General features: G+C 44.3%; 1 protein-coding gene across 4 annotated transcripts in view; it reads right to left on the reverse strand.

Moving 5' to 3' along the window:
* Positions 1-25,949, reverse strand: part of POLRMT (RNA polymerase mitochondrial) — an 81,232-nt gene that overhangs the window by 45,901 nt on the left and 9,382 nt on the right. For all 4 annotated transcript variants that reach the window (XM_077254109.1, XM_077254118.1, XM_077254127.1 and 1 more), the window contains 4 exons: positions 16,408-16,964; positions 16,111-16,241; positions 14,672-14,855; positions 2,033-2,182 (listed from right to left, as the gene is read on the reverse strand). In XM_077254109.1, the coding sequence (XP_077110224.1) occupies positions 2,033-2,182; positions 14,672-14,855; positions 16,111-16,241; positions 16,408-16,964 (1,022 nt within the window). The remainder of the gene's footprint in view (positions 1-2,032; positions 2,183-14,671; positions 14,856-16,110; positions 16,242-16,407; positions 16,965-25,949) is intronic.

Consider the following 25,949-nt stretch of genomic DNA (forward strand, 5'->3'; position numbering starts at 1 on the left):
ATAGCATAATGCAGCCCCCTCCATAGAATATAATGTAGTCCCCTCAAAGAATATAATGCAGCCCCCTCATGTGCTATAGCTTGCCGAATAAGCGGGAACCCGCAGAAATTCGCTCATCTCTACTAGAGAGGGCAGAGGTGGGAGGGTGTAGTGAAATATTTGGCCGCACCATGATGCATCAAGCGCCTATACTTGGTTTCAACAGTCATCCCATATTGACAGAATCAGGCTTCTCTTAAAGCTCATGCAGACGTCAGTGGAACTTGGTCCAATATCGGACCGCAATGCACAGACTTGCTGCAGCTCTTCCGACCCAAGCGAGACAGCCTCATAGAAATATAAGAAGCCGTCACGCACAGGTCGTAACAGCTGTGGCCAGTCCGTACACTGCGGTCCGATATTGGACCGAGATCCCCAGACTGCATGAGCCCTTAAATTGCCATGCCCCTCCATAAAGATGTAATGAATCAGGGGCCTAAGTATTTTACTAAAGTAATTCTAAAAGGTCCAAAAGATGTGAGACTATAACTTACAATAGGAAAATGGTTTGCTTTTACACAAGAAATACAACCTCCCAGTGAGATAGCCAGACGTTGTGCATTTTACTTCTATGTATCACATAATCTCCAATACACATACAACATAATACTTGATGAAAGGAAAGGGATATATAGAAACAAGCACATTCTAAGGGAATGTGCACACGTTGCGGTTTTTACTGCGGATCCGCAGCGTTTTTGACGCTGCGGATCCGCAGCAGTTTTCCATGCGGTGTACAGTACCATGTTAACACATGGAATATAAAAACCGCTGTGCACATGCTGCGGAAAAAAATGCGCGGAAATGCAGCGGTTTATTTTCCGCAGCATGTAAATTCTTTGTGCGGATTCCGCACCGGTTTTACACCTGCTCCATATTAGAAAACCGCAGGTGTAAAACCGCAGTAGAATCCCAACAAAAACCGCGATAAATCCGCAGCAAATCCGCAGAAAAAACGCAGTGTTTTTGACCTGCAGATTTATCAAAATCAGTGCGGAACAATCTGCACACCAGTCCGCAGCGTGTGCATATAGCCTAATAGAAGACAATCCTAGGCAGTAGAACGTGACGCCTTAAAGGGAAACCACGGGCAGAATAAATCACAGCCTGGCTGCCCAATTGTAGCCAGATAGATTTGTTTCAGAAATGCTCTAACGTTTTAGAAAGAATATGGTTAGAAAATCCAGCCAAGGAAAATAGGCTGAGTTGACAGTAGTCCAGCACCGCCCTTGGCCAGACATCCCAACGCCCAGGTGAATGACAAGTTTCTTGCTAAATACACAATGGCACATATCTGTCAATCACCTGCATGTGTACCAACTTAAGTGAAGCTTTTATGCGATGTTTGATCAAAAACAGCATTACTAAAAACTCTGTGTTACTTCGATGCACTTTTTGCTTTTTACTTATGTACAGCAGAGGTTTTGCTCATTTTTTTCTCTTGTAGGGTTCAATCACCTGGAGTGGCACAGTAGAAGCCGGACTAGTCTCATCTCTGTCTATAGCCCTGGCCAGATCTTTAAATGATATTTTTTCTGAAAAAAATGGGAAGGTTTCATAAGTATATATACCTGGCTGCAATCGTGACAGGTCCACTTATAAGTGAATACCACAGCCTGGAATAGGAATTAAAGGGAAAGGTGCTCTAAGAAGTCCTGACAACACGATCCATGAACACTAAGCAGGGCTGATCTAAGACTGGCTGTTGTGTTGTCAGATTCTAAAGTGATGTGAACAGTTACCATGACCTCTACCCTAGTTAGCACTCAACATACCCTAATCTGTTAACGTGTGTCTCTGGACGTGTTCTGCAGAAATACGCTACCATCATCAGAAAGCTGTCTCCTAGGTCCAGAGAGGGGAAAAGGAGCTCTATACACACACAGCAGTCCCATGAGCAGTAAGGGGCACAGTGCCCCTTACCTTGTCTGCTACTGCTCAGAGTAAAGTATTACATAGTACATGAAGTGGCTTCATTTGGAGTATATCTTACCGCTTTGGTTCTCTCCTTATGCACGGGTTTTACAGCCTCCACAGAGTTTATAGTCACCGTTTCACTGCTCTCAGTTTTTAGTTGTTCCTCAAATCTTTCCTGCAATTCAGACACTGTAAACCCCATCTTTGAGTAGGAAGGTGGTGGCTCCTGAAAGAGAAACAAACCCGTAGATTCAGACTTGGCATGGGAGAAATACTACCAACAGATCAATGCTAATAATATAATAAAGACATCCCACAATGGACAAAAATACTTTTGATCTCTCACACATACTCGTCGTATGTTTAGAGAGATAGCCACACATGCAGTAGATTGGGCCAATCAAGGACACTCCCAAAGCACACTAACCAAACCAGACAAAAAACGGAGTATACGTCCCGTTTATGAACAAGATAAAAACACGTTTTTATTGTTCGAAAATATATTATAAACAGTAATCACTCAAAATAGTAAGACAGCAAGGGAATATTGCAGAAGACACTGAAAATACATCACAGCAATGACAACCCCAATTGGTACATTGAGACCATTACATTGTAAAGTGCTACTAGTGCATATTTTAACGGTAGCAGAACCACTTAAACCGAATAACTGCCAGTCAAATATTGTTAAAACCCTCAGTGGGGACCCATTTGTGCCCAATCAGCATACATTAGACTAGAGTCGGTTCAATAGTTCTTACCCATGAAGAACTACGCGAAACGCGCGTTGGGGCTGCGGCGGTGATCCCCCTGGTACCTGACTTCATGGGTAAGAACTATTGAACCGACTCTAGTCTAATGTATGCTGATTGGGCACAAATGGGTCCCCACTGAGGGTTTTAACAATATTTGACTGGCAGTTATTCGGTTTAAGTGGTTCTGCTACCCTTAACCCCTTCACCCCCAAGGGTGGTTTACACGTTAATGACCGGGCCAATTTTTACAATTCTGACCACTGTCCCTTTATGAGGTTATAACTCTGGAACGCTTCAACGGATCTTGGCGATTCTGACATTGTTTTCTCGTGACATATTGTACTTCATGATAGTGGTAAAATTTCTTTGATATTACCTGCATTTATTTGCAAAAAAAATGGAAATTTGGCGAAAATTTTGACAATTTTGCAATTTTCCAACTTTTAATTTTTATGCCCTTAAATCACAGAGATATGTCACACAAAATACTTAATAAGTAACATTTCCCACATGTCTACTTTACATCAGCACAATTTTGGAACCAAAATTTTTTTTTGTTAGGGAGTTATAAGGGTTAAAAGTTGACCAGCAATTTCTCATTTTTACAACACCATTTTTTTTTAGGGACCACATCTCATTTGAAGTCATTTTGAGTGGTCTATATGATAGAAAATACCCAAGTGTGACACCATTCTAAAAACTGCACCCCTCAAGGTGCTCAAAACCATATTCAAGAAGTTTATTAACCCTTCTGGTGCTTCACAGGAATTTTTGGAATGTTTAAATAAAAATGAACATTTAACTTTTTTTCACAAAAAATTTACTTCAGCTCCAATTTGTTTTATTTTACCAAGGGTAACAGGAGAAAATGGACCCCAAAAGTTGTTGTACACTTTGTCCTGAGTACGCCGATACCCCATATGTGGGGGTAAACCACTGTTTGGGCACATGACAGAGCTCGGAAGCGAAGGAGCGCCATTTGACTTTTCAATGCAAAATTGACTGGAATTGAGATGGGACGCCATGTTGCGTTTGGGGAGCCCCTGATGTGCCTAAACATTGAAACCCCCCACAAGTGACACCATTTTGGAAAGTAGACCCCCTAAGGAACTTATCTAGAGGTGTGGTGAGCACTTTGACCCACCAAGTGCTTCACAGAAGTTTATAATGCAGAACCGTAAAAATAAAAAATCATATTTTTTCACAAAAATTATTTTTCGCCCCCAATTTTTTATTTTCCCAAGGGTAAGAGAAGAAATTGGACCCCAAAAGTTGTTGTACAATTTGTCCTGAGTACGCTGATACCCCATATGTGGGGATAAACCACTGTTTGGGCGCATGGGAGACCTCGGAAGGGAAGGAGCGCAGTTTGACTTTTCAATGCAAAATTGACAGGAATTGAGATGGGACGTCATGTTGCATTTGGAGAGCCACTGATGTGCCTAAACATTGAAACCCCCCACAAGTGACACCATTTTGGAAAGTAGACCCCCTAAGGAACTTATCTAGATGTGTTTTGAGCGCTTTGACCCACCAAGGGCTTCACAGAAGTTAATAATGCAGAGCCGTAAAAATAAAACAAAAATTTTTTCCCACAAAAATTATTTTTTTAGCCCCCAGTTTTGTATTTTCCCGAGGGTAGCAGGAGAAATTGGACCCCAAAATTTGTTGTCCAAGTTGTCCTCAGTGCGATGATACCTCATATGTGGGGGGGAACCACCGTTTGGACGCATGGAAGGGCTCGGAAGTGAAGGAGCGCCATTTGGAATGCAGACTTAGATGGAATGGTCTGCAGGCGTCACATTGCGTTTGCAGAGCCCCTAATGTACCTAAACAGTAGAAACCCCCCACAAGTGACACCATGTTGGAAAGTAGACCCCCTAAGGAACTTATCTAGATGTGTGGTGAGCGCTTTGACCCACCAAGGGCTTCACAGAAGTTTATAATGCAGAGCCGTAAAAATAAAACTAACATTTTTTCCCACAAAAATTATTTTTCAGCCCCCAGTTTTGTATTTTCCCGAGGGTAACAGGAGAAATTGGACCCCAAAAGTTGTTGTCCAATTTGTCCTGAGTGCGCTGATACCCCATATGTGGGGGGAACCACCGTTTGGATGCATGGGAGGGCTCGGAAGGGAAGGAGCGCCATTTGGAATGCAGACTTAGATGGAATGGTCTGCAGGCGTCACATTGCGTTTGCAGAGCCCCTAATGTACCTAAACAGTAGAAGCCCCCCACAAGTGACCCCATTTTGGAAACTAGACCCCCAAGGAACTTATCTAGATGTGTTGTAAGAACTTTGAACCCCCAAGTGTTTCACTACAGTTTATAACGCAGAACCGTGAAAATAAAAAATCTTTTTTTTCCCACAAAAATTATTTTTTAGCCCCCAGTTTTGTATTTTCCCAGGGGTAACAGGAGAAATTGGACCCCAAAGGTTGTTGTCCTATTTGTCCTGAGTACGCTGATACCCCATATGTTGGGGTAAACCCCTGTTTGGGCGCACGGGAGAGCTCGGAAGGGAAGGAGCACTGTTTTACTTTTTCAACGCAGAATTGGCTGGAATTGAGATCGGACGCCATGTCGCGTTTGGAGAGCCCCTGATGTGCCGAAACAGTGGAAACCCCCCAATTATAACTGAAACCCTAATCCAAACACACCCCTAACCCTAATCCCAACAGTAACCCTAACCACACCTCTAACCCTGACACACCCCTAACCCTAATCCCAACCCTATTCCCAACCGTAAATGTAATCTCAACCCTAACCGTAACTTTAGCCCCAACCCTAACCCTAACTTTAGCCCCAACCCTAACTGTAGCCTTAACCCTAGCTCCAACCCTAGCCCTAACCCTAGCCCTAATGGGAAAATGGAAATAAATACATTTTTTTTATTTTTCCCTAACTAAGGGGGTGATGAAGGGGGGTTTGATTTACTTTTATAGCGGGTTTTTTAGCGGATTTTTATGATTGGCAGCCGTCACACACTGAAAGACGCTTTTTATTGCAAAAAATATTTTTTGAGTTACCACATTTTGAGAGCTATAAATTTTCCATATTTTGGTCCACAGAGTCATGTGAGGTCTTGTTTTTTGCGGGACGAATTGACGTTTTTATTGGTAACATTTTTGGGCACGTCACATTTTTTGATCGCTTTTTATTCCGATTTTTGTGAGGCAGAATGACCAAAAACCAGCTATTCATGAATTTCTTTTGGGGGAGGCGTTTATACCGTTCCGCGTTTGGTAAAATTGATAAAGCAGTTTTATTCTTCGGGTCAGTACGATTACAGCGATACCTCATTTATATTATTTTTTTATGTTTTGGCGCTTTTATACGATAAAAACTATTTTATGGAAAAAATAATTATTTTTGCATCGCTTTATTCTCAGGACTATAACTTTTTTATTTTTTTGCTGATCATGCTGTATGGCGGCTCGTTATTTGCGGGACAAGATGATGCTTTCAGCGGTACCATAGTTATTTATATCTGTCTTTTTGATCGCGTGTTATTCCACTTTTTGTTCGGCGGTATGATAATAAAGCGTTGTTTTTTGCCTCGTTTTTTTTTTTTTTTTTTCTTACGGTGTTTACTGAAGGGGTTAACTAGTGGGCCAGTTTTATAGGTCGGGTCGTTACGGACGCGGCGATACTAAATATGTGTACTTTTATTGTTTTTTTTTTTAATTTAGATAAAGAAATGCATTTATGGGAATAATATATATATTTTTTTTTTCATTATTTTGGAATATTTTTTTTTTTTTTTTACACATTTGGAAAAATTTTTTTTAACTTTTTTACTTTGCCCCAGGTGGGGACAATACAGATCGGTGATCTGCCAGTTTGCATAGCACTCTGACAGATCACCGATCTGAGAGAAGTGCAGGCTGCTTCACAGTGCCTGCTCTGAGCAGGCTTCTGTGAAGCCACCTCCCTCCCTGCAGGACCCGGATCCGCGGCCATCTTGGATCCGGGTCTGGAGCAGGCAGGGAGGGAGGTAAGACCCTCGCAGCAACGCGATCACATCGCGTTGCTGCGGGGGGCTCAGGGAAGCCCGCAGGGAGCCCCCTCCCTGCGCGATGCTTCCCTGCACCGCCGGCACATCGCGATCATGTTTGATCGCGGTGTGCCGGGGGTTAATGTGCCGGGAGCGGTCCGTGACCGCCCCTGGTACATAGTGCCGGATGTCAGCTGCGATAGGCAGCCGACACCCGGCCGCGATCGGCCGCGCTCCCCCCGTGAGCGCCGCCGATCGCGCTGGACGTACTATCCCGTCCGTGGTCATGGGGGCCCACCCCACCTCGACGGGATAGTACGTCCGATGTCAGGAAGGGGTTAAAATATGCACTAGTAGCACTTTACAATGTAATGGTCTCAATGTACCAATTGGGGTTGTCATTGCTGTTATGTATTTTCAGTGTCTTCTGCAATATTCCCTTGCTGTCTTACTATTTTGAGTGATTACTGTTTATAATATATTTTCTAACAATAAAAGGAGATTTTTGTTTACTTACCGTAAAATCTTTTTCTCCGAGCCAATCATTGGGGGACACAGACCGTGGGTGTTATGCTGCTTGCCACTAGGAGGACACTAAGTGATACAAAGAAAGTTAGCTCCTCCCCTGCAGTATACACCCTCCTGCTGGCCCTCAGCTAACCAGTTCGGTGCAAAAAGCAGTAGGAGATCAGTAACAACATATTAGCTTACAGCATGTCATATTATATATGAGAGTATAGCATATCGGATTGTAAAAACAAGCATAAGCCAATACTAGGGTGGGAGCTGTGTCCCCCAATGATTGGCTCGGAGAAAAAGATTTTACGGTAAGTAAACAAAAATCTCCTTTTCTCCTACGCCTCATTGGGGGACACAGACCGTGGGACGTACCAAAGCAGTCCCTGGGTGGGGACAACATCAGATCAGGCTCTGTGTAACCGCTACTTACAAGTGCGCCACCGCGGCCTGCAGAGTCCGCCTGCCCAGAGTCACATCTGTGGAAGTCTGGGAATTATAATGCTTCAAGAATGCATGCGGACTGGACAAATCCGCAAACATGCAGGCATGTCTTGTTGACGCCTGGTGCCTGGAACCCACGATAGACGGGGAGATAGGCTGTCATCTAACACGGAAGGACTACTGGATGTTGAAAGAATACACCAGGCTAAATGGCCGATGGAGACGGCCAAACCCTTCCTGTAAAAGTCAGGAAACCTTCCTCTTACCGGTAGGAAACCCAAGATACAGTGTCCAACCTTCGGAAGGACGCCGTCCTCAAGACATGCCTAGTCAGAGCACTTGCTCTGTCCGGAATATGGGGACCTCATTCCATTTTGTGGAGTGGTGCCAAAAGAGATGAGGGAGAAACTATGCCCTCATGACAGTAGTAATACAATACCACCTTGGTAACTAGGGACAGGGAAGGCTTGAGGACAACCTTGCCTTGAAGGAAATAAGAGAAAAAAGTCTGAAAAGACCCGTTAGCACCGAAGACTCGTCAGGATGAGGATATAGCCGAGAGAAAAGGACAACCTTCCCTAATAGAATAGATCGCAATGATCTAACGGTATGCAATAGGGAAGAATTACATGTGAAAAACATCCTGCGAGGTGGTCCCTACTTGCAGTTTTGTTGCAGAAATACAGAAAGCTACCAGCTCCGCAAGCGAACTGACGTGGTCAGTACGGATTTACGAGGATCACTGGGGCCCTTTCTGCTTCTGAAAAGCTTTCGGAAGTGGAAACTGGTACCACGGAATAACCGGAGCATGCAGTGCGAAGGCTCCTGGATCTCGAGGCCGAACAACCAACTCCAGTACGCCGGCGATAGTCAGGACGCTATCCGAGCTACAACTGTAGAGCTCCAGTGAAGGCGGGTCTGATGGAATACTTCCGGTGAAGTTCCCACTCACTTGAGATGAAACCCTGACGACTAAATATGTTCGCAGCCCAGAGTTCTACTTCTGGGATATGAACTGCCAATATCACCGAGTGATAGATCTCGGCCCATGTGAGGTACTTTGGCCATGGTGCTTGAACGTGGGTACTCGCTAAATGATTGACGTATGACACAGCCGTGGCGTTGTCCAATTGAATTCGGATGGGTTGACCCGCCATAAGGAGTGGACCTACTATAGGACTACCCTTGAGATCTCCAGAGCAATGATCGGGAGAAGAGGACTGGCATTGGAAGTTACTAGTAACCATGGAACCGGGAGAAAAAACTCCGGATGAAGAAGGAACTCCGAGACTATCGTCTGAAAGGCTGCTTGACTTGCTGAAAACTAACGGAGCAAAGGAAACTGTTTCCATTGTCGTCTCCGTTTTTTTTTTTTTTTTGAACCCTCCCAGCAAATCGAATGAAATGAGGGGATGAGTGAGCAAGAGCGCGAGCTCCTTGTTGAAAAACCATGACCTTGTCCGGAGGGAGATTTACCACCCTTCTGGAAGAATATTGGATCATCCTCAAAAAGGATATCTGCTGGGCTGGAAATGAGAAGTTGTCTAAGTCTAGCCACCAGCCCAGGTGAGAGGGTATCGCAAGAGATATAGACGACTTAGCGTAGTCCTGCAAGGGTGGGTAAACAGTCGGTCAAACAGGATAGGACGACCACGCCTCTAGGTGCAAGATGACAGCCACCATGACCCTTGCGAACACCCTGGATGCGGTAGCAAGGCCGAAGAACAATGTCGTGACTTAAATGCTATTCACGAATGGAAAAGCAAAGGAATTTTTGAAGAGGTTAGGCATCCCGAATGTCGATGGATGCCCGAAACTGCACCTTTTTTGTTGAAGTAATGGCTGAGCGGATGAGACTCCATTCGAAGAATAAGAAGAACCTTGTGAAAAGATTGTTAGAAGTTTGAGGTCCGGAATCGGTCCTACTTATCGTTCCACCTTTTAGTAACCAAGATCCCTTAGATCTAGACTGTCCTGGACAACCCTTTCACTGTTGTTCGGGGCTGCGGAAACGTACGATTGTTCGTTAGTCCCCCGCTCAAGAATATGATTGACCAGCTGAACTGTCTTCAGGAAAGGGATACTGGTGTGAATCAAAGTAGTTAAGGGCTCTAAGCAGGAGACCGTTGCTCTAGCATCCATGCGGCGGATAGGGAGGTTAAAGGGCTGGATGCTATTTGACAGATCGTGGCATTTTTAATTGAGGACATATCGGGCAGGGATACTGGTAGGTAACCCATAGGAGATTGTACCCGGTTAATCTGCCGAGTGGCAGAATGCGCCGCTGCTTCCATCAGGTCATTGCAGAGTTAAAAATTAGGAGCCTCGATCCACCATCCTCTTAACAAGGAAGTGGAGAGGGAAATTCGCCTACTTGCATCTTCTGTTAAATAGTGGTGATGCAGAGAGGGGTGCTCAGACGCCCGAAAAAGCGGATGCCTCTGTACATCCACAGAGTACAGGTCTCCGGGTGGACAGGACAGGCTGTCTGGCGTTAGGCCTGGGCCTTCGAGTGCCCGTCTGTTGATGGTGTGGGGAGACCGGCGCCCTTTAAAGTGCCTGTCGCCCTTAAAAATCAGACCAGGCATAGCGTCCCGCGTAGAGGCTTCTGTCCAGTGAATCGCATATCCGGACTGGATGGCAAAAGCTCTACGAGGGAGTTTAGGCTGAGGGAACTAGTTACACTGGGATAAACTGGGCTCGGCGGCAGAGGGCTCCTCAATTGTGACCAGTTTCGGATTGGTCATGGTGCCCTCAAGACCAGGGAAAACTGGTCGTGTGCCTTTAAGACCAGGGAAAACTGGTCGTGTGCCTTTAAGACCAGGGAAAACTGGTCGTGTGCCTTTAAGAACAGGGAAAACTGGTCGTGTGCCTTTAAGACCAGGGAAAACTGGTCGTGTGCCTTTAAGACCAGGGAAAACTGGTCGTGTGCCTTTAAGACCAGGGAATACTGGTCGTGTGCCTTTAAGACCAGGGAATACTGGTCGTGTGCCTTTAAGACCAGGGAATACTGGTCGTGTGCCTTTAAGACCAGGGATTACTGGTCGTGTGGCTTTAAGACCAGAGAATGCTGGTCGTGCGCCTTTAAGACCAGGGAATACTGGTAGTGCGCCATTAAGACCAGGGAATACTGGTCGCGTGCCTTTAAGACCAGGGAAAACTGGTCACGTGCCTTTAAGACCAGGGAATACTGGTCACGTGCCTTTAAGACCAGGGGATACTTGTCACGTACCCTTAAGACCAGGGGATACTGGTCACGTACCCTTAAGACCAGGGAATACTGGTCACGAGCCTTTAAGACCAGGAAATACTGGTCACGTGCCTTTAAGACCAGGGAATACTGGTCACGTGCCTTTAAGACCAGAGAATACTGGTCGTGTGACTTTAAGACCGGGAATACTGGTCATGCGGGTTTAGGTAAAATCTCGCAGCGAGCGAGAAGCGCCAATTTAGGGGGCGGAGCTACAGGCACGATGTGGTCGGAGCCTCGAAACTTCCATGATAGGCCCCAGCCGGGGCGTAAATTTCTGCAGCCGGCGTCAGCGTAAGAGTTAGGGGTGGTCACCCGTTGCTCGAGAAAATTGAGCGCTTCCGCGTCAGGCGCTAAGCGCCGGGAAAAAAGGCTAAGCCGCCTTGAGGCGAGACAGTGCGCTTCTGGAGGTGCGGACTACACATCGGCCGAAGCCGGGAGCTAAATTTGTTAGCCGGCTGGAGCGTTACCTCAGGGAGGTGGCCACAGGGAAGTCTGAGACTGCCTGTCAATATCCCGCTGCAGAAGCCCATTGCTGGCAGGATCCACTTACCAATGGTGCGCGTCCCGGCATGGAGCCGCCGCGGATGTCGGGTATTGCAGCGTGGACGGTGCAGGGGTAGAGAGATAAACCTCAATCCATCATCCCTTTGTTAGGGAGGTGGAGAGGAACCGTCCGCCTCCTTGTCCGCTTTCACAGTGGTGGAGGCTGCCCGGACCATGGAGAGGGGCTTCTGTACATCCACGAAGTTCAGCCCATCGGGACCATGAAAGCACCTCCGCTCCTGAAAGGGATTTCACTGCGGCCTAGTCCGGCTGCAAAAGCCGGGGACTAAATTTATGGAGCCTGCCGGTGGAGCGCGTCGGCGGGCCGCGCGCCGAATGATTGCCGCTGGCGTACCGGCCAGTGGCACCCCCAGGACCGCATCTTCCAGGCAGGCAGCGTGAGGAAGCATGGCCCCCGAGATCTGCAGGGCGCCTCTCGTCCCAGACGAGAAGCGCCGATATAGGGGGCGGAGTTACGGCCGTGGGCGGATCTAATCACTGCGGCCTAGTCCGGCTGGAAAGCCGGGGACTAAATTTTGAGGGCCTGCCCGGCGATGCGCGGTGTCGGCCGCGATGGAGCGCCGCTAACCGCCGCTGACCCCTGCTGGCGGCGCCTCTCCCCAGGGACCCGGACCGTACCTCATGCCGCCAGAACATCCTCCTGAAGAGCTCCGGAGCGTGGAGGAAAGGGAGGAGGAGGGGGGGGGGGGGGGAGTATGTACTCACAGCCTCCAGATGCGCAGGTCCCCTTGACACAGTGAGTGTACGCTCTCAATCCATGCACCTTGGTGAATGGAGAGGATTCTTCTTCCCGATGGAAGTGTGCAAACGCCATATAATGTGGGCCTTGTCTGTCGGGCCCCGGAGAGGAACATTAGAGCCAGGCTCTATGTGCTCGCCGTTTTGCAGGGGGGGGAAGGGAGATCGGAACCAAGGAGGGAACCGTCGCCCCAAAATTGGCGTGCTCCAACGTCGCAGGAGAGGGACGGGGAGGTATACTCGCCGTGCTCGCCTGTTGCTGGTTCGGGGGAGAGCGGGTCCCATAAAAAAGGATCCGTCGCCCCCTTCACTCCGTTGAATAAAAAATAAAAATTTACAGAAAAATAAAAAATTAAAATTAAAATAAGAAAGTTGGGGTCTGAAAACAGACCCAAGTGCCTCCTACAGACACTAAGCAAGAACTGGTTAGCTGAGGGCCAGCAGGAGGGTGTATACTGCAGGGGAGGAGCTAACTTTCTTTGTATCACTTAGGCTAGTTTCACACTAGCGTTAACTGCATTACGTCGCAAATCCGTTTTTTGCCGAAAAAACGGATGCGTCAAAAAAAGTGAAAAACGTATGCAACGCATACAGCATTTCGACGGATCCGTCGCAAATCCGCTAAACGTTTCCGTTGAAAATACTGGATGCGTTGCATACGTTGCATCCGTTTTTACCATCCGTTGCATCCGTTTTTACGACGGATCCGTTTTTAAAATGGGAGGCTCCCAAATTTGATTGGCTACTGGAAAATATGGAAAACTATATAATTACTGTTTTTACAGCCCATCTTTGAGGGTTTTAGTTTTGTGGCAGCGATGGAAGGTGTTCTTGTGAGGATTGCACTTAAATACGTGGCACTTATATACGTGGCACTTATATACGTGGCACTTAAATACGTGGCACTTAAATACGTGGCACTTAAATACGTGGCACTTAAATACGTGGCACTTAAATACGTGGCACTTAAATACGTGGCACTTAAATACGTGGCACTTAAATACGTGGCACTTATATACGTGATACGTGGCACTTAAATACGTGGCACTGAAATACGTGGCACGTGGCACTGAAATACGTGGCACTGAAATACGTGGCACTGAAATACGTGGCACTGAAATACGTGGCACTTATATACGTGGCACTTATATACGTGGCACTTAAATACGTGGCACTTAAATACGTGCCACGTATATAAGTGCCACATATTTAAGTGCCACGTATTTAAGTGCCACGTATTTAAGTGCCACGTATTTCAGTGCCACGTATCACGTATATAAGTGCCACGTATTTAAGTGCCACGTATCACGTATATAAGTGCCACGTATTTAAGTGCCACGTATTTCAGTGCCACGTATCACGTATATAAGTGCCACGTATTTAAGTGCCACGTATCACGTATATAAGTGCCACGTATATAAGTGCCACGTATATAAGTGCCACGTATATAAGTGCCACGTATTTAAGTGCCACGTATATACGTGGCCATATATGTGGGGTTGAAGGCCCAGGCCAGGTTTATATAGATTTGGGGGTGTCTGGCCATTTGGCAACAAAATCCAGCTTCTGAGCATGCTCAGTGTAAAAAAACGTATTGCAGCGCTGCATTGCGTCGTACGACGTGTCCCGACGCATCCGTCGCTCATAGGCTTCCATTGTAGCCAACGACGCATGCCGCAGGATGCGTCGCGACACGTTTTTTAGGCGGAGACAAAAAACGCTACAAGCAACGTTTTTTGCCGACGACGTATCGCCAAATTTCGACGCATCCGTCGTAAAACGTACACGACGTATGTCAATCCGTCGCAATACGTCGCCAATACAAGTCTATGGGGAAAAAACGCATCCAGCAAAAACTTTTGCTGGATGCGTTTTTTCGGAAAAAAGACGTTTTGAGACGTAATGCAGTTAACGCTAGTGTGAAAGTAGCCTTAGTGTCCTCCTAGTGGCAAGCAGCATAACACCCACGGTCTGTGTCCCCCAATGAGGCGTAGGAGAAAAACGTGTTTTTATCTTGTTCATAAACGGGACGTATACTCCGTTATTACTCTGGTTTGGTCAACAGATCAATGCTGTCATGTGGGCGACCTTATAAAAAGAGGAATTGTAATGGTTGACATTTAGGGCACATCCACAGGATATTTTTTCTATGCATGATAGATACCAGTCCTCCCTCCCACATTCAGATGGAGAAAGAATGGGGAGATGGCTGTGCATGGCCGCAACAATAGCAGCAGAGCACACCAGCTCGGCCATTTCCAAAACGGTCATAGAAGGGAATGGACTGTGGCATCATCGGCAGGGTCAGGAGTCAGACAAACACCACAAAGGGTATTTTGTCCGCAATCAAAATGTATATCCATGTAAGATGAGGAGCTTTCCTTAAAAAGGAAAATCACTACTAATCAGGATTTGGTTTCTGGGTCATTTTTATTCGTCCACTGCTCACTTTAGTGTAGAAATCCTTCACCAAAGAGGAGGTGCATACAATCGGAACTTTAGGTGGAGGTACAAAGTTTGGCATGACTTGTCGGATGGCTTTCAGAACCATGTCCCTCTCATCCTCAATATAAGGTAGACCCTGAAAAAGCCCATCAACAGACAACCCATGTTCTTCCATCTGATTCAAGCACCTAAAACAAAACAAAAAAATGAGTGGAACCATCATATAATTAACGTTTCTAAAGGGGGTCTGTCAGTATGAAATGACTGTTCAAACCAAACACAAGCGCCTGCAGACATGGCCAAGCAGTACAGTGCACCTTCCCATCTACTTGCTTTATCCCCTCACCTCTGGCCCCTTTCTTATAGTGATTCAATATAAAGATGGAAGATTTTGTCGATGCAGAAAAAAAATCAACTACTAATTTATTTAGGATCAGTAAAGATACAAAAATAGAAATAGTAATGGGATAAAAAGGTCTATATGAACATATGCGTTTTTGCTCCTGTGATCTTCATCAGACTCTAGGCGCATGAGAGTAGTAGTCCATTTTATCAATTTAAATACAATCTTGCAGCTCAAAACAAGGGTCAAAGGTTGAAAAAAAGAATGATTGTGTTTAGGATTTAATTTTGTACAGTACATATGATTCTTATTCCCTATTTTTTAGTGGATGGGTAATGGGTTGAAAAAAAACTTTGGTGCACATTTCACCGTCACCTGGTTTTCGTCAGGAGGAAAAACTCACGTCGAGATTAATTACTTCCCGTGGAGATACATGTTAATTAAGGCTATTCATATATGTATGTGGCCACTATGGTGGTATGGTTATACCTGCATTTAGGATTACTTAATAACTCTGTACTTCTACATATTTGCCCATAGCTATACACCGTACATGGGGTTTATGGTACTATAAGTATATATAAAGTAATAACATTGGAGGCTATCATACCTCTATACGTGTTCCCTGACTCATATCTATTGCACTATAGACCATTTTAGCTTTAGATTTCTACCTGCAGAATGTGCACCATTTGCATTATGTCATGTTTTAGGGCTTATAGTTTCTGTATTTGAGCCGGAGTCAGACTCGTATACCCTCTACTCTCTTGTGACCTATTGTCACTGTCATTTTGCATTTTACCAACGAATAACTGATGTCTTTAATAAACTTTGATATTCTTTTATTAATTTGATTGTGTATTTTCGTATGCCACTGTAGGATTGAGCTCTGGCTTTACAGTAGCCACAGGAGAACGGAGATAAGTGGGAAAACTATATGGGAAGGTGCAATGAACTGCTTGGCCATTTTATGCTAAAGACTACCTGTAGTAACTGGCCATAATGAAACATGACATGCCAGTCTGTCGAGACCTGGAGGCTTTTATACCACAATCAGAGAGAACTAGAATACTTTCAGAATTACCGTAGATTATTTTTACCTCTGAATGGCCTTTTGGTTGGACGCAGAGCGGCCCATAGCCTCAAGTGCAGCAGCATAGGATCCCAAATTTGGCTTCAGGGAAGCTTCCTGTAACATTACAAATAAGCGCCCAACTTGAGAAAGCGAGGCCTGTTGAGGTAAAAAAAAAAAAGGAATGAAGGAAGGCTCCTGATCGCATTGTTGTTCTCTCCTCATTGCCTTCACGTCACAGCTCCACTGTCCCCATATCAGCCAGCCTCTAGCTCTACTCTAGAAGATTCTTGCCCTCCGTTTCCTGCACCTTCCAGAGTCTTACCTCCTTGGCCCAGGCCTTCATTAGCAGGTTGTACATGGAAATGTTCAGCAGACCTCTCCTTGAGGCATGCTGGTGATAAAACTGTAAGCAGCTCTGGGCTCTGCTCATTTCTCCCAGGAATATACAGGTCTCCAAGTAACAGTGAATGTTTTGCTGGACTCCTCCATGACGGTTTCCTTCTTTATCCTCCAGTAAGAGCCCATTAATCTGAGTCACAGCCTTGTCTGCAATCTCCAGGTCTTCGTTGGCAGGTAATGGACATTGCTTTGCACTGTGTTTCTGCAGCTTCTTGTCACTTTTTGTTTTATTCCCCTGCGTCTTGTTAGCCTCCCTCTTGGCTGAAGCCATGCTGGTATACTCCACACCATTCAATGCTTTCTGTTTCTGATGTTTAGCAATCTGTTCATTTTTTAGCTTTTCCATCCAACGTTTGGGAGTCTGAACCGTTTTCTGATTTTCATCCACATTCCCTAACTCTTCGTGTGAAAGCAGCTTTTTACTTTCACATGCCGGTAAATGCTCATCTGCTTGAAGCTGCTGCACTCGAGTCTGCAGAACTTAAAGACACAGACATGTAAGTATGCAGAAGTGCACGAGAAATGCTGGCCGAAACATGGAACATAGTCTTCGCATAGAGGAAATTCCTCCTATACGTGCAATGGTTTGTGCCAAAATTATCTTGTCGGCTGGTAGAGATGCACTGTGCTGACGAACCACTGCACAGATAATGGAGGGGATCCGATTACACTAAAACAATTTCAACTAGCAAAGTGACGCTACATATATATATATATATATATATATATATATATATACAGTGGGTACGTAAAGTATTCAGACCCCTTTAAATTCTTCACTCTTTGTTTTCATTGCAGCCATTTGGTAAATTCAAAAAAGTTCAGTTTCTTTCTCATTAATGTACACTCTGCACTCCATCTTGACTGAAAAAAACAGAAATGTAGAAATTTTTGCAAATTTATTCAAAAAGAAAATACCAAGAAATCACATGGTCATAAGTATTCAGACCTGTTGCTCAGACACTCATATTTATAAGTCACATGCTGTCCATTTCCTTGTGATCCTCCTTGAGATGGTTCTACTCCTTCATTAGAGTCCAGCTGCGTTTAATTAAATGGATAGGACTTGATTTGGAAATGCACACACCTGTCTATATAAAACCTCACAGATCACAGTGCATATCAGACCAAATGAGAATCATGAGGTCAAAGGAACTGGCCAAGGAGCTCAGAGGCAGAATTGTGGCAAGGCACAGATCTGGCCAAGGTTACAACAGAATTTCGACAAGTACCGTACCTTGTTCTTTAGGTACTGCCCACCATGGCAGTTTCTTGGTGCTTCCGGTGTGTCTTTATGTATGTATGTATGTATGCTTATGGACTTTTTTCTTCAGCTCATATATTCTTGGCCTTTCCTCCTGTCAGCATTGAAAAGCACTCACTTTAAATGGACATTTCTTGCTTTTTTTCCCCTCCTGCCAGCAGTGGTGAGCATTAAGCTAGAATAGATTTTTTGATGTGCACACTTTTTTGTGTTTTGTGACCTCCATACCATGCAATTCTAAACTCAGTTTACTGACTTGTAATCCATTAATGTAGGGGACGACAGGGTCACATTCTTGACAGGTCAGTTTTGATGTTTGGTCATGGTTGCTATGAATTATTAGTCATGAATTATTCTCACAAACTTTTGTAATCTACTGATTTGTGATTCTATCATAGCTTATTATTAATTGCCAGTTTTGTACTGTTGATTCAATACACGGTTATGAAAACTGACAGGTTGTCACCGTTTAGGCCCCTTTCACACAGTTGTTTGCGATCAGTCACAATAAGTCAAATTTTGAAAAAAACGGATCCAGCGACTGATGCCGCCGGATCCGTTTATTTCTCAAAGACTTGTATTAGCGACGGATGGCCTCACGTTTTATCTGTCGTTCGCCAGATCCGTTGAAAATTGTATGTCCGGAGGCCGGAGACAACAGACAAAGTAACGTTTTTTGTCTCCGTCGAAAAAAACAGACAGCGACGGACCAGTCGTTTGTTAGAATGGAAGCCTATGGGCGCCGGATCCGTAAAGTGACAGAATCCAGCGACGGATTCCATTTTTTTTTTAACTGAGCATGCTCCGATTTTTTTTAAGGATCCTTTAGCCAGCCCCCTTAGTTTTTCACAATCTGCGACGGATCCGTTTTTTTCAAAATTCGACGGATTGCGACTGATGGCAAAAAACTGATGTGTGAAACGGCCTTAATATTGAGGGGTGCAGGTTGACCGCCATGATGTATATTTGTTTTAATTGTTTTTATGTTTGTGGAATTGTATGTCCTAAAGTCCAAATAAAGCTATATATTTTATTATTGTTATAATGATCTGAGTATTGAAACAGGTGTGCACGCCCATTTGTGTCTGGTCTTTTTTGCTTTGATTCACGTCATATTTTCAGGCACGGTGTGGCACCCTGCTACACAGATTGACACGCAGACTAACGGAGATGCACCCTATTTTCTCTCCTCAGTGCAAGACATATGAAAGCCCGCATAGATTTTGCTGGTTCTTATGGTCTTTTCATAATCAGATTGGTTTACAAAAATGTTTTAATCAAAGCTCCTAAAGCTCATTCCCCCCCACACTATCTATTAATTTACCTTTTGTGTCCAATCCCGGCAGCCTTACCTTCTGTGTGATCCTTTTTCCCCGCTCCCCCTCCTATAATATCCAATTTGGAATTAGTTTATACTAGTGGTGATAATTTGGACGTGATTGCTATATTGATAAAATTGTGTAAACAAGTTTTTTCTGTTATAAGATTTTTTTAAATAAAAAATGTATTGTTATAAAAAAAAGACAAAAAGACAATGACCCTAAGCACACAGCTAAAATAACAAAGGAGTGGCTTCAGAACAACTCTGTGACCATTCTTGACTGACCCAGCCAGAGCCCTGACCTAAACCCAATTGAGCATCTCTGGAGAGACCTGAAAATGGCTGTCCACCAACGTTCACCATCCAACCTGACGGAACTGGAGAGGATCTGCAAGGAAGAATGGCAGAGGATCCCCAAAACCAGGTGTGAAAAATTTGTTGCATCATTCCCAAGTAGACTCATGGCTGTACTAGCTCAAAAGGGTGCTTCTACTCAATACTGAGCAAAGGTTCTGAATACTTATGACCGTGTGATATTTCAGTTGTTCTTTTTTAATACATTTGTAAAAATTATTACCGTACATTTTTTTTTTCAGTCAAGATGAGGTGCAGAGTGTACAATAATGAGAAAAAATGAACTTTTTTGATTTTACCAAATGGCTGCAATGAAACAAAGAGTGGACCATTTAAAGGGGTCTGAATACTTTCCGCACCCTGTGTGTGCGCGAGATTATAATATATAAATATATATATTAAGTTCTGTCAGTTAGGCTATGTGCACAGGCTGCAGATTAGGCTTAGGAATTTCTGGTGCGGATTCTGCATCTCTTGGCAGAAAACGCAGGTGCGGATTTGTCGCGTTTTTTGTGCGGGTTTTGTTGCGGATTTTTTGCAGATTTCCTGTGTTTTTTACCCCTGCGGATTTCTATAATGGAGTGGGTACAAAAACGTGCAGACCCGCAAAAAAGAAATGACATGCTACTTCTTTTAATCCGCAGTGTTTCCGCACGGAATTTTCCGCACCATTAGCACAGCGGTTTTTTTTTTCACATTGATTTACATTGTACTGTAAATCACTTGCAGATCTGCAGCGTTTCTGCACCGCAAAAAACGCTGCAGATCCGCAGGAAATCCGCAATGTGTGCACATACCCTTACAGTGCCACGTAGTTCAGTCACGTTTACTGAACACGTTCTGTCAGTCAGTGCCACGTAGTCCAGTCACGTTTACTGAACAAGTTCTGTCAGTCACAGTGCCAAGTAGTTCGGTCACGTTTACTGAACAAGTTCTGACAGTCACAGTGCCACACACAAATATATTATAGTGTCGATGTACTTCTTTCGTCTGATGATTTATTTAAATACAGTTAAATATATTCATGTAATCATTTATATATTTTGATGATCTGTTTAATAATTTCTCTCAGTTGTATTAAGTTCTATGAGCAATAAAATTTAATGATAATGTATATATTTTACCCGGAAAATTATATATATATATATATATATATATATATATATATATATATATATATATATATATATATATATATATATATATATATATATATATATATATACATACATACATACATACACAACTCATTTACTGTGTGATTTCCGGCTAGGGAGCAGTCAGAAAAGAATGAGGAAGAGTCATTGAGCGAGGAAGAGAGCCAATGTCAAAGGCTTGGAAGAGATTCAATGAGCAGAAAGCGCTTCATCCTCATTTAAACAGTTAGGTCCATATGTATTTGGACAGAAACAACATTTTTCTAATTTTGGTTATAGACATTACCACAATGAATTTTAAACAAAATAATCCAGATGCAGTTGAAGTTCACACTTTCAGCTTTCATTTGAGGGTATCCACATTAAAATTGGATGAAGGGTTTAGGAGTTTCAGCTCCTTAACATGTGCCACCCTGTTTTTAAAGGGACCAAAAGAAATTGGACAATTGACTCCTAGGCTATTTCATGGACAGGTGTGGGCAATCCCTTCGTTATATCATTCTTAATTAAGCAGATAAAAGGCCTGGAGTTGATTTGAGGTGTGGTGCTTGCATTTGGAAGGTTTTGCTGTGAAGTAAACATGTGGTCAAAGGAGCTCTCCATGCAGGTGAAACAAGCCATCCTTAAGCTGCGAAAACAGAATAAACCCATACAAGAAATTGCTACAATATTAGGAGTGGCAAAATCTATAGTTTGGTACATCCTGAGAAAGAAAGAAAGCACTGGTGAACTCATCAATGCAAAAAGACCTGGGCGCCCACGGAAGACAACAGTGGTGGATGATCGCAGAATAATCTCCATGGAGAAGAGAAACTCCTTCACAACAGTCAACCAAGTGAACAAAACTCTCCAGGAGGTAGTCGTCTCAATATCCAAATCTACCATAAAGAGAAGACTGCATGAAAGTAAATACAGAGGGTTCACTGCACGGTGCAAGCCACTCATAAGCATCAAGAATAAAAAGGCTAGACTGGACTTTGCTAAAAAAAAACATCTAAAAAAGCCAGCACAGTTCTGGAAGAACATTCTTTGGACAGATGAAACCAAGATCAACCTCTACCAGAATGATGGAAAGAGAAAAGTATGGCGAAGGCGTGGTACAGCTCATGATCCAAAGCATACCACATCATCTGTAAAACACGGCGGAGGCAGTGTGATGGCTTGGGCATGCATGGCTGCCAGTGGCACTTGGGTCACTAGTATTTATTGATGATGTGACACAGGACAGAAGCAGCCAAATGAATTGAGGTATTCAGAGCCATACTGTGTGCTCAGATCCAGCCAACTGCAGCAAAACTGATTGGTCGTCGTTTCATACCACAGATAGACAATGGCCCAAAACATAAAGCCAAAGTAACCCATGAGTTTTTTAAAGCAAAGAAGTGGAATATTCTTGAACTGCCAAGTCAGTCACCTGATCTCAACCCAATTGAGCATGCATTTCACTTGTTAAAGACTAAACTTCAGACAGAAAGGCCCACAAACAAACAACAATTGAAAACCACCGCAGTGAAGGCCTGGCAGAGCATCAAAAAGGAGGAAACACAGTGTCTGGTGATGTCCATGAGTTCAAGACTTCAGGCAGTCATTGCCAACAAAGGGTTTTCAACCAAGTACTAGAAATGAACATTTTATTTAAAATTATTTCATCTGCCCAATTACTTCTGGTCCCTTTAAAAACAGGGTGGCACATGTTAAGGAGCTGAAACTCCTAAACCCTTCATCCAATGTGGATACCCTCAAATGAAAGCTGAAAGTCTGAACTCAACTGCATCTGAATTGTTGTCAGGACTCTGTGCATTACTGCCCTTTTCCAAGATGGCGTCTTTGGTCTCATGTGCACTGTGTCTTCCTGCTATAAAACTCCACCCCAGCCTTTAGTCTGCGCTAGAGTATTCTGCCTTGCATCCAGCTCCTGACCTCTGGTGACTCCCTGGCTACATACCTGCTCCTGTGAACCTGTGGGGTTATCCTACTACTCTGCTCTGAGTTCCTGCTGCATACACCAGTTCCAGTAATCCTCCTTCATCTGCTGCTTGTGTTAGCTTCCATCTGCATTTGCTGGACATGTAAGCTGTTTCTGCTCTGCAAGAACCTGAGACTATTACCCAGACCTCCCTGGCTGAGCTAAGATATTACTTGAACTGCCTTATAAGCATATCTATCTGTGTTGTGGACTAAGCAAGGACTTATTCGTGTCAAGTATCCTCAAGAATAATTGTGCTTCATAGACTTTCTGCGTGATTGCATTTTCCTCAGAAGTTTCCTATAGACTGCTGAGCTGCATTTGATATTTGCACCAAGTGATGTGGACTTGGGTTTCTCTCTGCACCTGTTTGAATCACCGTGTGATAATATAGACTTTACCACTTATAAAACTGTGTCCTGTAGTTGTCTTGTTCCACGCAAAGAGTCTCCTGAGTTATCCCCTATAATTATTACAGGATACTCTAGCCTAAAAAAAAAAGGAGACTGCTGGAACAATGACTGCAGAAAGCAGACTAGAGCAGGTGTTTTCCTTAATTAGATCACTGCAGAAAGATGTGGAAGGTCTGCAAAAGAAGTTTGGAAGCTTTGAACTCAATCAACAAGTGTTTGGACAGACTTTGCAGGACTTAAGCACCCGCATGGCAGCCCAGGAAAAAAAACTTGCTGGCATAGAGTCCCAGTATGGACAGGCTTTTCAGGACATAAGCACGCAAATAGCTGCACAAGCGACTTCTCCCTCTGGGCAACCGCCACCAGCTAGCCCACCTCAGTTGCCCCCATTCAGATTTAATGGTGATCGCGACAAATTTCGTGGCTTTGTGAATCAATGTATGCTATATTTTGATGTGCATGCTGACCGTTTTCCTAATGATAGATTCAAAGTATTGTGTGTAATAATGCTGCTGACCGCAAGAGCGCTCGCCTGGGCGAATCCGATGATTGAGTCTCGTGACCCACGGTTAAATAACTTGGATGATTTCTTGGCCGCTATGGCATTAATGTTTGATGATCCTAATCGCCGTGCAACCGCTGAATCTGCTTTATTGTCTTTACGCCAGGCAAAACGTTCTGTTATTGAATATGCTACTGAATTCAGGAGATTAGCGGTAGATACCAATTGGGACAATTATGCACAATTGCCTATTTTTAAAAGGGGTCTGTCTAGTATTGTAAAAGATGAAATAGCTCGCTCTGAGTCACCACAAGAGCTAGAGACATTTATACAGCATTCTGTGCACATTGACATTCGCCTTACTGACCGTAGGCAGGAGAAGTTTGCTGCATATAACCGTATTTCTAACTTTTCCCTTCCTTCCAAAGAGCCTGCAGGTAAAACATCTCGGGAGGTGGAGGAGGTGCCCATGCAAATTGATTCTGTTCAGAGGCGTGAGATCAATGAGCGCCGGGAGCATCGCCTTCGTGAAAGTCTATGTTTCTACTGCAGCCAGACTGACCACTTCTTGATCAATTGTCCTAAGTGTCCTAGACGGCCTAACAAGGTGCTAGCAGCAGTAGGGGAGTATGACAACTGTGATGTTGAATCTGACATCTCTGAATGTAGCCTGCCTTTAAACGCTGTATTCCATTCACTTTCTATGATTTCACCCCCCAAGGAGCTTAAGGAAAAGAGCTCTCACTGTTCTCTCCCTACTAAGATCCTGTGTTCAGGACAGTGGATTTCCAGTGCAGCTATGATTGACTCTGGTGCAGGTGGCAATTTCATGGATATCGCATTTGCCAAGGAACATGGTATTGAAATTCAGCAAAGAGGCTCTCCAATTACCATGGAAACAGTGGATGGGTCACCTTTAATCTCTGGGCCTGTGGATCAGGAGACCGTACCTCTTGAAATTTTGTTGGAGCCTAATCATCAGGAGCAACTTTCTTTCTTGCTAATTTCTTCTCCTCATTTTCCTGTGATTTTAGGCATTCCTTGGTTGCGTTCTCAGAACCCAATTATCAACTGGGAGACCAAGGAGATTATCTTTCCAACAAGGAGCAACTCAGCATTAACAGAAGCTGTCCCTGAGTCCACAGCTACGGAACCACATGTACAGGTATTTTCTTTACCTCCAGCTTATAAAGAGTTCTCTGACATCTGTGGCAAGAATGCAGATCAGCTTCCTCCACACAGGCATTATGACTGTCCCATTGAGTTGCTTCCTGGGGCAGCTATTCCTTTTGGTAACGTATACCCTTTGGCGGCACCTGAGCTTCAAGCCTTAAAGGAGTATATAGATGAAAATCTGGCCAAAGGCTTCATACGTCCTTCTTCCTCACCAGCAGGGGCACCTATCTTTTTTGTAAAGAAGAAGGATGGGACCCTGAGACCCTGTGATGACTATCGGGAACTCAATAAGGTAACCGTACTAAACCGTTACCCTTTGCCTCTGATTTCCGAATTACTGGAAAGAGTCCGCCATGCTAAGGTGTTCTCTAAACTGGATCTTCGTGGGGCTTATAATTTGGTGCGTATTTGTCCAGGGGATGAGTGGAAGACAGCATTCAGATGCCGGTATGGACACTTTGAATCTCTTGTGATGCCCTTCGGGCTTTGTAACGCCCCTGCAACATTTCAACACCTTGCTAATGACATTTTCAGAGACTTGTTGGACCAGTTTGTAGTTATCTATTTGGACGATATACTAATCTTTTCTGACTCTCTACAGGAACATGAAGAACATGTCAAAACTGTTTTAAGACGTCTGAAAGAGAACCACCTGTATATTAAGCCGGAGAAATGCGAGTTCCATCGTTCTGAGATACAGTTCTTGGGTTATATCATCTCTCCCCAGGGGCTGAACATGGAATCTGGTAAGATTCAGGCTATCCTTGACTGGCCGGTACCCAAGAACGTTAAGGAGGTCCAACGTTTTATTGGTTTTGCAAATTTCTACAGACGCTTCATTCGAAATGTTTCTGATATTGTCCGTCCCATTACTTCCTTGACAAAGAAGGAAAAGCCCTTTAAGTGGTCATCACAGGCTCAAGAAGCTTTTGATCGGCTTAAGATCTGTTTCACATCAGCACCGCTGATCCAACACTTTCTTTCATTGTGGAGGTGGACGCTTCTGATAATGCTTTGGGGGCTATTCTCTCCCAAAGAACTGGAGAGAAGGGTCTGCTACATCCTTGTGCTTTCTTTTCGCGTAGACTAACCTCAGCAGAGAAGAATTACAACGTGGAAGACAAGGAATTGCTGGCTATTATTGCGGCTTTCAAAGAATGGAGGCATCATCTGCAAGGAGCTGCACACCAGATCATAGTGCTAACTGACCATCGCAATTTAGAGTTCCTTAGATCCGCTAGATGTCTTTCTCCTCGTCAGGCTCGTTGGAACTTATTTTTTAAATCAATTTAACTTTGTTATCTCGTACCGT

Source organism: Ranitomeya variabilis, chromosome 1 (genome assembly GCF_051348905.1).
Source record: "Ranitomeya variabilis isolate aRanVar5 chromosome 1, aRanVar5.hap1, whole genome shotgun sequence".
Taxonomy (NCBI): domain Eukaryota; kingdom Metazoa; phylum Chordata; class Amphibia; order Anura; family Dendrobatidae; genus Ranitomeya; species Ranitomeya variabilis.